Consider the following 14,159-nt stretch of genomic DNA (forward strand, 5'->3'; position numbering starts at 1 on the left):
AGGGAGGGTTATACTCTTCATTTGATACACTTAGTTCCCCGTTTTAATCCCCTTTGTATTGTTTCCTTAAATAGTTCAGGTAAGGGCCCCATTGTTCTTGAAAAGGTAAAGGTAAAGGTATCCCCTGTGCAAGCACCGAGTCATGTCTGACCCTTGGGGTGACGCCCTCCAGCGTTTTCATGGCAGACTCAATACGGGGTGGTTTGCCAGTGCCTTCCCCAGTCATTACCGTTTACCCCCCAGCAAGCTGGGTACTCATTTTACCGACTTCGGAAGGATGGAAGGCTGAGTCAACCTTGAGCCGGCTGCTGGGATTGAACTCCCAGCCTCATGGGCAAAGCTTTCAGACGGTTGCCTTACCACTCTGCGCCACAAGAGGCTCATTGTTCTTGAAAGGCCTCTTCTATTCTTCCGTTAACTAATAGTGTCAGTTTGGCCATCTTGGCAAAATCAGCTAGTTTATTCAGCCAGTCTTCTGTCGGGGGTAGTTCTTGCGTTTTCCATTTCTTGGCCAATTCTAGTCTTGCTGCCGTCGCGTAGAAGAAGAAGCTCTGTGTGTGGGTTGGGAGGCACTACGGAAGAACACTTTAGTTCCCCATTTCAATCTTAAAAACCCTCTTCTCTTCATTTAAGATTATAGGACTGGCTACAATATTATAGACTTTTACCCAAAGCTTATAGACTTTTTATAGACTTTTTCACGTTTGCACCACATTTAAATAGAGAAGTCTACTTTGTTACCATCATTTCAGCATTTGTTAACATAGTTTTTAACAATTTTAACAATCATATACAGTTTATACTTAGCGTGATCCTAAAGCCCTCCACATTTCCACTAGGGAAAAGGAAAAAGGAAAAAATACAAGCCTGCTTAGTTGTACGGAAAGAAGAGAAACAAATATAGTAGAATAAATTCTTCGTTAGTTACATTTACACCTCCTCAGTTAGGAACCTCCTTTTAGTTATGCTTTAAGTTTAGGCTGAAAGTCACTACAGAGATATATTAGATAATTCAAATTAGTATAAACCCATTCCATTAGGTGTCTCCTTTTAGTTATGCTTTAATTTTGGGTTGGTAGACACTACAAAATTAGATTTAATAATACAAATTCAGCTTACTTAGAAAATCTTAGACCCCAGATTAACTTCTTAACTAGTTATATTACCTATATAGCTACGGAAAGGAGGGAAAAGAGGAAAAGAATTTCAACCACTGTGTCACATTTCCGTTCCCCAAGCTTCTTAAGGGGGTCTCATATCGAGGCTTGTTACGTCTTGTGGCTCCCATTGAATAATGTTCTGTCCAGTTGGTCTTTGGCTTGGAGAGTACAGTTGTAGTCTTTCCCTCGGAGTATACATTGATAAATCTTGAAACAGTTGTACCTCCTGGACTCCAATATCAGTATGGATGTTTTTCCAAGAAGCTCCTTTCAGTCGATTGCTTTCACCGCAGATCCATATGTCTTTTAATTGATTCTTGTGTACTGTTGCTTTGGAGTGGCTGTATATCTTCTTAGGTAGGGTGTCCTTATCTGAGCTGCAAGACTCTGACATCCCCTTTTCCATCTCCATAATTTCAGATTCCTCTTCTGCTGGTAATTTTCCACCTTGTTTAGAGCTATCATCAGCCACTACTGTTGGTTCATCATTCCTGTTGGAAACTTCTTCCTTAATGCCTTTAAACTCCATGAGCATATTTTTAAGCAAGCCATCTGTAAATTCTTTCAGGTCTTGGGTTTGTTTCTTTAGAAGATATGCAAATTCTTTAAGCGTAAACATGTTCCAGGCTTAGAATTTTGTTAGACTTAGGCAATTTTGCATATGTTGTTTCCAAAATATATTTGCAATTTTGCAAATAACCAGTAGAGGTCCTACAGAGTCCTAATGAAGGCAACAGTCTGTTTTGATGTTAAAACAATGTCTCTGGAACTTAGTTCTCGCGAGATCTTTCCATCCACGGCTCTTATCTCTCTTATCTCCGAAGACCAAAACAGATGCAATAAGAGCTGTTACTTATTAGTTTGAGTTAATTTAAGTCCTTCTTCTACTTAGAAAAGAAAATTAGCCTGCCTCATATTGAGGTGGCTTCAAGCAGAGCCAGAAACGTGGGAAAAAGTAGAGACGGAGAAGCGGAAGAGCACTTGCATCTCTGCGTTGATTAATGACTTAATATCTTGGAATTTGGCAGATGTCCACCCCCTCTGTTCTAAACATTCATTTGCAATGAATCGTAATAGAAGATCAAAGTAGATTCACTTATCTTCCTGTCACTCTAGCTTGCTTGAATTAAAGAAAGCAACTTTCCACGCCAAGAGTTTATTCCAGGGAAGAGGGTGCCGGGGGAAGCCCCACTCACTGTTTGTAGGCTCGATCTGATGTCTGCCAGATGTTTTCACTCCGGAGTTGTGGTGAGTCGAAGGTCTTGCAGGGAGGTACCCAATTAGCTTTGATGATTAAAATAAGCTTTGTAGATTGCAGAGTTGAAAAAGAAGGAAAAGGAGGAAAAGATTTTAAGATGGCGGACGGCGCTTGCTGGACCCTGTGCACACTGAGCTTACGTTCCAGTGGGAGATTAATTTCCCTGCGGAACAGAGAGGCCCCAGAGATTCACAAGGAATTCCTGAGAAGATTGTGGGTGGGTTGGCGTACCCAAAACCCGATTCTGTCAATCACAGCAGCGATTGACCCTCAGTGGAACAGGAGCTCGAAGTATTCGAGCTATCCAAGTGCCATGGCTCTGCCTTCTAGGCAGATTTTTATTGGGTGGGCAGAAGGCATTGTTTCTGAGTTTGGCTCTTGTGGCCCTTTCTTGCATGACCAGCAAAATGCTGATCTCCACTTTGGAGTCAGAAGGCGAATTTCCTCCAGACCAGTTGACTAGGGATTCTGGGTTTGTTTTGGAGTGGCATCATCTGGACATGGAATTGGGGTCACTGTGGATGGGCAGGTATTTGTGCATTTCCTGCATTCTTCAGGGGGTTGGACTAAATGACCTTGGATATCCCTATGATTCTATGAAATATTAGTATTTTAAAATCCTCTACAGACCATGTACCTCTTTAGTGCCTGTACCAGGGCAGACTGCTTCCACTACCCTGCCCTTAGCACACTATTGGTGGCTATTGTGCTTGAAATGAACTTCCTAAAGAAAGGAGACAGTGATAGAAATGAAGGAGTGGATAGCCTTCTGGTTTATCTTGTCTTAGATCACCAAAAATCTAGAGTAACCTTTGTTCTGGAATTTTGTATTTCAACATAACTGAAACATGCTAATTAAAGAAGCAACATATTTTTATCAATTTCTTTCAGCTTCATAGGCATACAATAATGGCAGTCAATCAAGCCGTGCCACGCAACTATATATCTAATCTTCACGAATATTGTCAGAAAAAACGCTTAAAATTGGAATATAAAGATGTCAATATTGAAGGCCCGGCTCATGATCATACGTAAGTTTTCAAAGGCTATCAAGAGGGATTGGGGCATGTTATGTGAAAAAAGTTACTAGGAATCCTCAGCCACTCTGATAATGGAAAGAATTGGAAAAATTGATAGCTCATTTTTGAGCTAGCAAAAATGGGGGTACATAACCACTTTGGGTTGGGGTATATGGTATATGGCTGTGATAGAGCAACCTGTCAGCATCTGACCTTGCCATAGTGATCTGGGCAACAGTTATCTCCAGTCTGGACTACTGCAACTTGCTCTATGCAGGGTTGCCCTTGAAACTGTTCTGGAAACTTCAACTGGTCCTGAATGCAGTGGCGAGGGTCCGTACCGGGACCCAATGGAGAGCACGTATTTGACTTGTCCTCTCCCAACTGCACTGGCTCCAGATTGATGACTGGATCAGGTTCAAGGTTTTGGTCACGACCTGTAAAGCCCTAAGTGGTCTGAGACCTTCATACCTGCTGGACCACCTCCTCCTTTACACCCTCAAAAGGAGGGTCAGATCAAGTGAGCAGAATCTGCTCAATATCCCTGTTTCCAAGGATGTCAAACTGAGTAGGGTGGAACGCTCTTTCTGGAGAGGTCAGAGCTCTGCAGGACTTGGGGCAGTTCCACAGGGCCTGTAAAACAGAGCTATTCTGCCAGATCTACAGATGAAACCAGAAATGACACCGAAATTCTGGCCTCCCTGCCCGAAACATCAGCCATGCTTTTACCGTACTTGACACCTGCACTACCCCAGTAGGAAATTAAAGCAGTTTTAAAATAATCCAATTATAGAATATGTGCAAATGAATGTTTGAATGTGACAGTTATGTGTTATGTGACAGTTATGATTTTTATATATATGTTGTTACCTACCCTGAGCCTTTGGGGAAGGGCAGATTAAAAATAATTTGGCTACTTTAATTTTTATTAATTTGTCTGATTAATTTCATTAATCAATGAGACTCTAGTTCATTTAGTTACTGATTATTGTTTGTTTTTATTTGTATTTGACCTTGTGTGTTTGAACTTTAATTGCCATGCATCCCAGTTCTTGGAAGACAGGTGAGTTTATAAACATTTTAAATAAAACATAGCAAGGCAAGATGTGTTAAAGCTAAAGGCCCAATGTCTGATGAGTGGGGAAATGTGTGAAAGCCCCATATATTTTCCCAGCTGTGTTTAGTACCTGCTGTACACGACTCTCTGCGTGAATTGACACCCTCACTTCATTCAGTATCTGCTTAGATCAGTGGTTCTCAACCTTCCTGATGCCACGACTCTTTAATACAATTCCTCCTGTTGTGGTGACTCCCAACCATAAAGTTAAGTGCTTTTTCACAGAAATTAAAGCGAAACTGACCAGTGGCGTGAAGATCCAATGTTCATGATTGTATATAAATTGGGCTTTTCCCGGGGTTTCTCAGTTCAGTTCTGCCTCTTGTCCCACTATACCGATCTTGTTCTTTTCCGTCGTTCCAGACAGACAAATACTTTATCTCGATCTACCCTGCAAGGCTGTTGTGTGGATGGCGCCCACTTCCACCCTGGCCAAGCTTCTTGCCCTGCCGCAACCCCTGTGAAAGGGTCATTCGACCCCCAAAGAAGTACCGACCCCCAGGTTGAGAACCACTGGCTTAGAGTTATCAGTCTCAGACTTCAAACAGGACTGAGTTTGGAGAAACAGGTCTAATCATGTCCCTTATCTCAAATCCAGTTTTTAGGCTAAATGGTGACACATTTTCTAAGTTGCTTTGGAAATGCAGTTTCCTTTGTATTTTCCCCTTCCTGAAGGTAGGTCCCAGGTTAGGACCTCCCTGTCCCCCCATACCAGTTTCTTCAGTAAGGCTTTAAAGGCCAAAACCATGGCAGTACCTCATACCCAGAGCAAATTAGCAGCCAGCAAATCTTGGAGAACTGGTATAATGTATCCTCTCAGGCTACTGCAATTCGACTCAGGTTGCCACGTCTTATACTTAAAGGAGTTATTGCTCACAGCAGTGCACTTTGTTTAAGGCACACAGTTTTTTGACAAAATTCTACGTGATTTCTGATGCATAGATGTAGATAAAGACGTAGGACGTAGATAAAATTGAAAGGGTACAGAGGAGAGCGACAAGGATGATCTGGGGTCAAGGGACCAAGCCCTATGAAGATAGGTTGAGGGACTTGGGAATGCTCAGCCTGGAGAAAAGGAGGTTGAGAGGGGACATGATAGCCCTCTTTAAGTATTTGAGAGGTTGTCACTTGAAGGAGGGCAGGATGCTGTTTCCATTGGCTGCAGAGGAGAGGACACCCAGTAATGGGTTTAAACTACAAGTACAATGATATAGGCTAGATATCAGGAAAAAAATTTTCACAGTCAGAGTAGTTCAGCAGTGGAATAGGCTGGTGAGCTCCCCCTCACTGGCAGTCCCCCTAAGGAGGTGGTGAGCTCCCCCTCACTGGCAGTCTTCAAGCAAAGGCTGGATACACACTTTTCTTGGATGCTTTAGGATGCTTTCGGCTGATCCTGCATTGAGCAGGGGGTTGGACTAGATGGCCTGTGTGGCCCCTTCCAACTCTATGATTCTATACACTTTGCATCATACTATACATTGTACACATGCTGATTTCTGCATCTTTTTAAATCTTTGGGGAGGGAGATTGAGCAGAAAAGTGGCATGTGAAGAAAGAGTTCAATACTTCCTATAGTCACTCTGCTCTTTTGCTACTGACAACCTTCTGAGTTATTGTCGTTAAAAAAGTCACATGTTTGTGTGTAGGGCTTGGCTTATACATGCTGCTTGGATACCTTCAAGATTCATTTCCAATACCTTCATCACTGGAGGGCTTGGTGCAAACTCTACTGCAGGTCAGCCATTTGAATGTGGTAGGGAGGAGGATACACTTTGGCTGGCACTAAACATATTTAGGATACTCCCCCCCCCCCCACCTTGGCAAACAACTCCCTGTCACTCTGCCGCTGGCTCATCTTTAGTGCTGTCCGGCGGCCGCCGTGGCTGGGGCTCCCCCTGGCAGCACCCCCCAGCAGGCAGCAAGAAGTCAGGGGCGCCGGCGGGAAAGCAAGCAGAGCAGGGGCTCAGGCAGGTGTGACGTCCCTCGGCAAAAGACTACCCCCCCCCGGGCCTCACTAAAATTGTCACGCGTTGACCGGTTCCCGGTGGTAAAAACGTTGGGGACCACTGCCTTAGAGGAAAGGTGGGATTAAAAGCAATCTGATGATAGGCAGATCTGGGTAGTTTCAGGACCGTGTGAGCAAGGCCTGCATTGTACAGGTTTGATACACTTTAGTATACCGTATTTGCCGGCGTATACGACGACTGGGCGAATAAGATGACCTCCCAACATTTCCACTCAAAATATAGAGTTTGTTACAATACATTACAGTACTATGGGCAGCTATGTCTATCCCAACTGAAGTGCACCCGGCGTATAGGACGACCCCCCCACTTAGAGGCATGTTTTTCAGGAGGAAAAAGTAGTCTTATACGCCAGCAAATACTGTACTTTCTTTAGTAATTCCTTCCTGTCTTGAATGATAAAGTGGGTGCCAGCTGGCAGGCCGTTGAGAAGTGGGGCTCCCTTTGCAGCATTTTATCCCTCTACCTTCTCCAGAGTCTTCTAGAATGTCAGAGTATTCCTTGCGTCTTTCTATGAGTTCAGTCTTTAGGAAAGGAATGTTACCTTTTGCTTCTGTGGCCAATAATGCATGTGCATTTCCTGCTTTGTAAAATTGTTCAGTAGCTGGAGATTTGATGTGTTTCATTTGCAAACAAAACCACCTGTTTTGGCTTAATAAGCACCAAGAGTATTTCTTGGCCAGTTGCATGTATATCAGAAAATAATACTTTGATTATTTGAAGGGAGTTGGATTAATTGAAAAGAATTATACCAAATCATTATATCAGTGAAATGAATTTTCAGATATACATTATAATGTATTAAACTGACTGTTCCACAAATGGCTAGATTGAAGAAAATAATCCTTCAAATTGACAGTTCAAATGTATAGATCCTGTTAAATTGTCTAATCCCCAGTAGCCTTCTGGAACTCATGAGGCTTCATGCAGACAGCTACTTTTGAACTTTTCTACTGTATTTATTTCAGGCTTTTATTTAGCATAGTTCTATTCCACTTATTGTAAGGTGACCAGATTTTAACATTGGCAAAGCGGGACACCAATGACTGGGGGGGGTGTGTGTGTTCTTGATTAAATATTTGGTCTATATGGAGCACTAACAAAAAGTTTCATAGAATGCAAAAAAGTATTGTAATATATATCTTTTTAATTTCAACATAAGTACAATTTGCCAGGTACCCCCAGATGTCCCTTCAAAAGTGGGACAATCTGGTCACCTTAACTTATTGGTCTGAGGTTGTTTATAGCATTGTGTAAGGTCATGTGGAGGCATCTCTACAGTCCATATTGTATGATATCACTTATGACTAGTTTGTGTCAAATCTGTGGGATCCTAAAATATTTGAATTTCTGTTGTTTAAGGATTTTAGAGAGAAATAAATCAAACCACTTATATGATGTTGAAGTGAGCTTCTCCTAGATATTTTAGTTACTAAAATTTTATGGATTCTAGGGCAGCAAATATTTGTTAGCTGAATTTTCTTATTCAGGTCATGAGAGTGATAAGACTTCTTCTCCAATATGGTATAGTCTGCCTTCTCTGGCTTGAATTGTTCCTCTCTCTTTTTCCTAGTTGGGGTTGATTGATACTACTCAAGACCTGAAGGTCAGAGGAATAGAGAAAGAAGAAAGGGAAAGAAAGTAAAACACTTATGACTTGATGCATTCTAATGGCCATTCTGAAGAAACCACTGCATTCTAGTCACCATTCATTATTTATTCATTTATTTAAATTGTATTTCTATAATATAATCTTTATATTATATTACATTTTATTAACCACGACTCCTGGCCACACGGCTTCAAGGTGGTTTACAGTAAAACCCATAAAAACAGAATAAAATAAAATACACTATTAGTAGCATAATCCCATCTGTTCCCTCCCAACCCACCAGTCCAAACCCAGTTTACGCCACTAACATTGGGAGAGGCCACTGGCCCAGATAGATGGGCATCTGGAGGGCCTCTAAAGGAGGGACCCAGATCTTCCTTAGCCCGAACTCAACTAAATGCCTGGCAGAAGAGCTCCATCTTGCAGTCGCTGCAGAACTGTGATAGCTCTGTCACAGATTATTTGTCACATATTCCATCTGTTTGTTATATGTAGTTGCACTCATTCCCTAATTTTCACTGCTTAAAAAAGCATTTATGTATGGTACAACATGACCAGATACTGTTGGCCGATAGTCTCTGTACTTGATTCCTTCCTTTCACACCTCTTGGAAGAAAAAATATTTGGTAGTGTGCATTTAAATATATTTCAATACATATTTATATTTCAGTACATGTCTTATCAACATTCAGAAATGGAGATTTACGGAAACCAAGATTATTCAGGGATATTTAAAGTTTTTTGTTTGGCTTTAAATTATTTTCATTATTGCAGCTTCACTGTAATGGTTGTAATAGAAGAAAGAGAATATACCCCAGCGAAAGGTAAATCCAAGAAGGAGGCAAAAAATCGTGCAGCAAAATTAGCTTGGGACACTATACACCAGGAAGAGGAGGTAAGAGGATTGTGTAGAGTGCAGACACTGGGATATTGCTGATGTTTGAGAAAACAGTTAAGCCAGACAACAGCAATAGCCATTTAAGCACTAAGCATTTATTTATAAACTTCATGTATACTCTGTCTTTCTCTCCAATAGGGACCTAAACTGGCTTAAATCATTCTCCACCCCTCTGTATTATCCTCACAAGAAGTCTGCAATGTTAGGTTAGGCTGAGAGCATATGGCTAACCAAATGGTACCCTACAACTTTCCAGGCAGGGTGGACATTTGAACCTGGGTTTTCTAGGTACTTGTCATAAACATTAGCCCCTATTTATTTCACATCACCTTTCTCCTGTCAAGAAGGACCCAAGGTGGCTTATAGTAAAAAAACAAACACCTTAACTTAAAGCATCTGTACCATACAAAAAAGAGCACCAGAAATTTGACAAAATACTAATCAAATGACTCTGTTAAGTTCTTTCAGGGTTTCAGATACAGTGTGCATATATATTGTTTTCTAGATTATTACCATACTAGCTGCAAAGCCCATTCATAAGAACGGGCTTTGAAAGGCCCCCCCCCCAGGCCCCTGCGAGCAAGCGCGCCACATCCGTATCCCTGGGGCCCGGCAAGCGCTCTTGCCGCTGATTGGTGGGCTCCAGGGAAGGGACCTTCCTCCCCCACTGCTGCCGCGGCTTCCCTGGGGCCTGCCAAGTGCTCTTGCCACATCTTCGAGGCAGCCAAAGCACCTGCCTGGCCACAGGGAAGGGATCTCCCTCCCCCCCCGGCACTGCAGCCACTTACCTGGGGCCCGGCAAGTGCGTGGGTGGAGCAGCGGAGGCTTGCAGACACAATGGCTCCAGCAGCCAGATGTTTCTGTGAGGTGAGGGTGAGCGCTCTGTGAGGGACGGCGGGAGCCGCAGGGGTGGGCCCAATCAAAGCTGACTGCACCCCGATTGGCCCTATTTCAACTTGGATGGCCGGACTTGCTCCTCTCCGAGGCCAGTTTTACAAATATAATGAGGAAGAACCATGGATAAGGTTAACAGTATATATGCACATACGTACTCGTTTGTTGCGTTATATAGAGTAAAAAAAAGTTTTGATGATGGCTCAAACCACAGAATGCTGAGAGAAGCAGAAAGAAGTATGGAAGTGGCCTCTTGTGAGCTCGCAGATTTCTGCATGAGGAGAACAAATATGGAACTGGGATATGCAAATCTGCTGTCTGATCAGTGTCCAATATTGCAGCTACTGAAAACGTACTTGGCACATTCTTTAGAATGAAATAAAAATATTGAAAACATTTCCAGATATGTTTCTACAGTATCTACAGACTTAAGACCTTCTCTTTCTGTTTTTGGTTTTTCAGCATGGACAAAAGAAAAATGTAGCTCATTGTAAAACAGAGTATAATGTTGAGGAGTGTCAGCCCCATGGCCAAATGGCTGAGAGATTTGGCCTATTCCTACAGTTAGCAAGGGGAGAATTCAGTTTAGCTCTTGGAGTCAGCAGACAGATTCTGCTACAAAGTAGGTTAATTTGTGTGTTTCTTTTTTCCAGGCGCGTTCAACTCCAGCATCACTGCAGCAGCCAGGGTCAGCTCCACACTCAACTTTACCAACTCCACAATCTCCACAGGATGCTGCAAGTCTCCCGGATGTTACATCTTCACCTTGTCATAACTATATTTCCTTGCTCAATGAATATGCACTAAAGAATAAAGTAGTTGTTCAGTATCCTTTGAAAAATAAAATTGGAGAAGACCATAAGCCAAAGTGAGCTATCAAAACCCTGGGATGGATGTGTGTGGGTGGTGGTGGGGGGGAGAGGGTTACAGGGATGGGACAGCGGACTCTTTATAAATTAATGTTAGTAATGTGTAAATATTGATGCATTCAGTTTAGTACCAAGAATTTCTTTTCAGTTCTAAATATTCTGTTGTCTCAAACATAATAAAGAATTTGGGATTGGAGCCTATTATAATAGTTTTACAAAATTCTAAACAAATGAGCAGATAGTTATTAAGGTCTATAAATCAGAGCAGCATGCAAAGTACTTTCTTTAAATATATATATTATTGACTGACAGTTTGCCAAGCATGGGAATTCTATGGCAGTTTATCCCTTTTGTGCCCTGGTTTTATCAAGAAGACAGGTGTTGTCTTATTAAGAAGACAAGCTTTTTGTGGCCAGGTCTGATGCTATTTGTAATGGTTATTCCTCCTCTCTCTCTTTCCAAAATTCTGATATTGATTAGGTGCTCATTTCCCTGCTCCGGCACCATATCACGGGGACTGGGGAATAAGAGTTGTAGCTGTGTTGGCATAGTATACATTGACCTTGATGGGGCTGCCGTGTTGGACATGGCAGCTCTGTGTTTGTATCATATAATTTTCCATAGGCGGGGGAAATAACATGGCAAAGAAGGGATTTGAGATCCCATAACACAATTAACGTGGAGTCAAAAAGGAAAGGGCAGCTTCCCTAAGTTCAGGTCAACTTTCATTTAAGCATAATTTAAGTTCACCTGTGCAACTGCCTAAAAATCTTATTAAATACATACCAGTAAAATCTAGTGGTGCTTGTGGGTTACAAATGTGCACTGGATGTTGGGAATGTAAGGCTATTTTATTGTGTGAGAATCACAAGGGAATGTCATTTGGACTGGCGCTGAGGGTTGGAATGCCATGTTACTTTACAGCCACTCTGCTGTTTCCGTATGTTCATGTCAGCAATTAAACACATAGCACAATTCCCTACATGGAAACTATCTCCATCCTTGTTAATTTCCCTGCCAGTGGTGCTGGCAATTGACACTTTAGTTCACAGGCATGAAGAGTCCCCATATAGCAATAGTGATCATGTAAATTAGGTAATGTATGGTGGACCGGACCTGAATTTTGAATACATATTGTCAGTCATGTATTGGTGCTAGAAATTTGCTTTTCTAGCTATTAAATGAAAACTGATGGCAATTTTTAAGCTAATTATTGATCTTGTGCGGTTACTCCTTTCCAGTAGTCTTTTCATGTCCTTAAATCTTCCTTGTGTCATACTCTAGATTAGTACACCTGGCTCTTTGTGATAGTACCAGGTTGAGAGGTACCCACATGATGCACTGGGAGCTTGAGCCCACACTTTGTTGAAAGCCATTCAGTGATCACTGTTCTTTTCCTTCCACTCCTAGCTTTTTCTGTGTCTGTGAGATTGATAATCAAATTTATGGTGAAGGTACAGGAGAGAAAAAGCAAGCAGCAAAATTTGAAGCAGCCAAGCAAGCATATGAAAATTTAATGGCCCAACGAGCTTTCAGAGTGAGTAATGATAGAATCATTAATTATTATTGTACTAGTTTCAAAGCCTGTTCTTAAAAATGGCCTTTGAAAGGCCTCCCCCCCCCCCCGACCCGTGGCTGCTCTCCCACGGCCTGCATAGCATACCCGGCACCTCTGAGAGGCATTGGGTGTGCTCTGCAGGCTGCAGGCAAGCTATCCCTGGCCCCTTCCTCCCTGGCGAGGTCGCGGCTTCCCCGCGGCCCACAGATCACATCCGGTGCCTTGAGCGCCGGGTGTTCTCTGCAGGCCACGGGGAAGCCATCCTGGCTCCTTTCCCCCCCTGGAAAGGCTGCGGATTACCTGGGCATGTGGCCTCCTGACCGGAGGGCCTGCATGATGTGTGGCTGGCGTGGCCAGCTCTTGGAGGTGGGCGCTCCAGGGGCCGCATCTGGATTGGCCCGCTGACCCTGTGTCCGGGCCTGGACAGGGCCACCTACATGGCCCTTTTAATTTTATATATAGGCCAATGGTTAAAAGTAAAGGTAAAGGTATCCCCTGTGCGTGCAAGCAACGAGTCATGTCTGACCCTTGGGGTGACGCCCTCCAGCGTTTTCATGGCAGACTCAATACGGGGTGGTTTGCCAGTGCCTTCCCCAGTCATTACCGTTTACCCCCCAGCAAGCTGGGTACTCATTTTACCGACCTCGGAAGGATGGAAGGCTGAGTCAACCTTGAGCCGGCTGCTGGGATTGAACTCCCAGCCTCATGGGCAGAGCTTTCAGACTGCATGTCTGCTGCCTTACCACTCTGTGCCACAAGACGCTCCTAAGGCCAATGGTTAAGATCATGCAAATTTAAAACAAACTTATTTCACATACTTTGTATCCAAGTTGAAAGAGCTCCTTGACTGTAAGCTGGACGGGGGGTGGGGAGTTGAAGTCTAATGTGCTGCCATCTTTTTAATATGTTAAGGGGATTTTTAGGGGTTGTATTGTTTTACTGTTTTACTGTGAAATGCTGTGAGTCTCTTGAGAGTGGAGTTATACAAGTCCAAAAATAAATAAATATGTTCCTGGCTGAAAGAAATACATGCTGCCAGTCTGGGAACAAATCTGTGATACAGGTCATGTTTTACATTGTCTTGTATTTCTTATGAATTTCTCAGAATAGGCTTACTTTCTGGACAGAAATGGCATACTCAAAAGCCTCAGTTTGACTAGTGGAATATTAAACTAAAAGGTAAACATTTTAAAAGGGATTTAAAAATAAGGCATGAAAACCTAGCTGCAAATAACCCTCCCGGGTTTGGGTCCAGCCTTTTCTTAGCCAAAGGTACTCTCAGACCATTGTAGGGGTGTGAAGTTGGATATTGCTGACCCAGTTAAATACCTGGTACATTCAGTATTGAATCAGCAATATTGTATATCATAAAAGCCCTCCTCTCTGACAGTTCTCAATTTCTGTGTTTCCACTTCTCAAAGTATTGGATTTAGGAATCCTTTTGGGAGGCAGGAGGTTGGGATGACCTTGAAGGGAGGATTGTCCCAGACTGGTCCATGGCTTAAAGAGCTGTTATTACCTATGGTTGGTAGACTTGGCCTATGGAGGATCAGTCTGCCCCTAGGAAATCATGGTCCTTCAAAGTCCAACATGGCACTGACCACCTTAGGACTAGGGTAGACATCCTCTGTTCTTATTTCCCAGTTAGTACTGCTTATGGGAAGGCACTTATACTTTTATTTTCCTTTTGATTGAGAAAGTGTGATGATGTCACAAAAGCTCAGTCAATCTAGGCTTCTAGGTGAAAATT

At 42.8% G+C, this 14,159-nt stretch overlaps 1 protein-coding gene across 1 annotated transcript in view; it reads left to right on the forward strand.

Moving 5' to 3' along the window:
• Window positions 1-14,159, forward strand: part of LOC143823882 (interferon-induced, double-stranded RNA-activated protein kinase-like) — an 87,305-nt gene that overhangs the window by 41,379 nt on the left and 31,767 nt on the right. The window contains exons 10-13 of the mRNA XM_077310618.1: window positions 3,310-3,449; window positions 8,965-9,085; window positions 10,636-10,850; window positions 12,262-12,388. Coding sequence (XP_077166733.1) covers window positions 3,310-3,449; window positions 8,965-9,085; window positions 10,636-10,850; window positions 12,262-12,388 — 603 coding nt within the window. The remainder of the gene's footprint in view (window positions 1-3,309; window positions 3,450-8,964; window positions 9,086-10,635; window positions 10,851-12,261; window positions 12,389-14,159) is intronic.

This window comes from Paroedura picta, chromosome 1, assembly GCF_049243985.1.
Source record: "Paroedura picta isolate Pp20150507F chromosome 1, Ppicta_v3.0, whole genome shotgun sequence".
NCBI classification, from domain to species: Eukaryota; Metazoa; Chordata; class Lepidosauria; order Squamata; family Gekkonidae; genus Paroedura; species Paroedura picta.